Source organism: Zerene cesonia, chromosome 15, assembly GCF_012273895.1.
Source record: "Zerene cesonia ecotype Mississippi chromosome 15, Zerene_cesonia_1.1, whole genome shotgun sequence".
NCBI classification, from domain to species: Eukaryota; Metazoa; Arthropoda; class Insecta; order Lepidoptera; family Pieridae; genus Zerene; species Zerene cesonia.
The window spans coordinates 2,942,426-2,945,235 of record NC_052116.1 but is presented as its reverse complement, the minus strand read 5'-3'; the positions used below and the strand labels follow the sequence as shown (position 1 = coordinate 2,945,235).

The window sequence follows — 2,810 nt, the reverse complement described above, 5'->3', positions numbered from 1 at the left end:
CGGGAATGTGCTCTAAATGTTTTTGTACAGTATTATAATACATCTAAATAACATTTAGGAAAATTTGGTAATCATTTAAGTCAAATTTACTGCTTAACAGCAATTAAATGTGTATGTGTATGATTCAATAATTTGGTATATTTTAAATTTCAAATAACGAAATGTAGATATTCCCGATATTTGAACATTAAGTCGAAAATAATTAAGAGAACACTTTTATCTATAAAGGACAATTTAGTGAATCCGATCTAAATTTAATAGCCTTTGAAACGAAATTAAACTCCTAACGATGGAATAATCTCAAAGCCTTTAAGCTCTCTTCAAACTAGCATACGTTTTAATTACGAACGCAACTTCTTAATTTCTCACTAGGGAAATGTGAAGCTTTCATTGAAACGTCAGGCTAAATTGATGGGCTCGGCCTGTGACCAATGGTTGAAAGCTAAAGGCGCTTTAGCGTCTCGCGTCAGTCGCACGACCGAAGCCAATGTGGCCACACGCTTCTATTTTGTGGACACCGGTTGCCACGCGGTTTGGCGCCACGTGATTTGCCGCGTGCGCAAGCAAGCCTTCTTATTTTGAAATATCGTGCGATTGTTGTGCTTATCTTTTAATTTACGATTAATTTTACAGTCTACGCGTGTTATAAACTTTATAAGAGACTTGTTTTGTTTACCATAGAGATGAACATCCTTGAAGGTGAAGGACGGGCATGATTAGTGATTAGTGATAAGTGATAATGACGTGACGATAACTTATCAATATGAGAGCTGCGTTAATACTCGTGTTTGGCTTCCTGTTTTGCCCGAAACCATCATGTTCCAACTTGGATAATTTAGGTGATTTGCTGCTTTTATCTAATAAGATATAATACACAATTCACGCAATTCAGTAGTTTAAAATATATGGAATATTATTGTGTGTTATATTGTATGCAGTATTTAAAGCGTATTGTATTGAAAGCATTTTTGTCTGCATTGCTTTAGCGCATGCATATTTGATTCAATTCATGTTTTATTTCGTACCTTCGTTCAGAGCTTTTGTTTTTGTACTTAACAATATTTTTATTTTGAATTTTTTCTCTGTTGAATATGCCTAATTTATTATTCTGTATTGTATATTCTATTTACGTTTTTTTTAAGCTGTTATAACATGTATATTTAATTTATATATATACAATTTAATTTATGTATATAAAGAAAATAAGTGCTTATATTAATAATTATTCTTTTTCAAATTAAATAAAAATAATAAACATCATTTCTAGAGCATTGCTTCATATAAAAATAACTCGACACACAACACGACATAATTTTTCATGTTGAGATCGTCGCGATAACAATTAATTAAGTTTTTTTTAAGGAAATTTAATATAATATTGGAATTTACAAACGACGAAATATTATTAAGAATGTTATTTGCATTTTTTGAGATAAACGCTATTTTGAGCTGATATTAGAATCGCTCATTGTTTACAAACAACTTAATCAGCGATCACAACGGGAGGTCAATGAAAATGCAGTTAGATTAGAAATTCTCATTCACTGCAGTTCAATTTTACTATCATTTTAACGGTAAGACTCATTGTCTTTGTTATTAAGCTATAAATGTTCTTTGCCTTTTTTATTTCTAATAAAAAAATCAAAATACATGTCCCATATTTGATACTTTCAGAGAATAATAATAATGTTTTGTTAGTAAAGACGCGCACAATAATTATACAGAATTGTTCAAACAGCAATAGAATAACAAAAAGCACATTACAAAATCACATTCTTCTTGCTTTTTGTGAACGTTGGTTTACAACAGATTCTCTTAGTTTCATCTAATTCTAACAGAAGCAATAGAATGCTATCTTTTCCAAATAAAGTCCATGGGTATTTATTACATTAGAATAATACGAATTATTATTCACCCTTTGATGTATTAGGGGAATTAGCGTCCAATTCATGACATTTCTATTCGGTATGCCATGAATGCGAAATAGTGATACATTTAGCGTCCAATTAACACATCTATTCAATTGGAAACAGATCGACAATTTGTGCTTTGATTGCCAAAATTGAAAAAGGTGACGATCTGTGTATATTTATTTTTTGGTAAAACCTTTTTTCGAATTCCTTCGCCGTTTGCATTTTTTCGGCGCTTTTAGCGAGCATCGAGTTTGTATTTTGAACGTGATATTATAATTACATTATATTATGGCATGTTATTATATAATATCAAAACACAACACCTGTAAGGCTGACATAATATTGAATTTATCATTTAATTACATTTCACTCATATAAACTTCAAAATAAATTCAAAATCCTACTTAATATTATAAACGCGAAAGTTTATAAATATCAATGGATGATTGTTACTATTTCACGCGCAAACTGCTAAGTTGATTGTAATGAAATTTTACAATAATATAGCTTATATATTAGTAAAAGATATGAGCTGTGTAAATACTTACAATTGCCCATGGGTTCGTTCATGGGTTACACTGTGCGACGCAAGTAATTTAATATGTGTTTTTATTGAAGTGATTAACATTGCATAGTTATTAAAGATTTATTAGAAAATACACACACAAAGATGTCGTTAATAGTTTGATAGTGTTTGTTGTTAGTTTGATAATCGTCATATCTCTAATAACTATTATGTAAGCCACTTATAAGTTTCCAATGAAACTTGAATTGAGTGAGGGGCCATTGGCGATACTTGTTGATTGTTAATTTTATACTTTTTACTTAGTCTGGCCATAAATACTGTTACACTTAATTATAAAAAAATATTACATTTGAATTTCGAATCTGTCATTT

At 30.1% G+C, this 2,810-nt stretch overlaps 1 protein-coding gene across 1 annotated transcript in view; it reads left to right on the top strand.

Moving 5' to 3' along the window:
- Positions 1-495: 495 nt before the first annotated feature.
- Positions 496-2,810, top strand: part of LOC119832413 (protein eva-1-like) — a 24,621-nt gene continuing 22,306 nt past the window's right edge. The window contains exon 1 of the mRNA XM_038356085.1: positions 496-839. Within this exon, the coding sequence (XP_038212013.1) occupies positions 764-839 (76 nt within the window). The 5' untranslated portion in view covers positions 496-763. The remainder of the gene's footprint in view (positions 840-2,810) is intronic.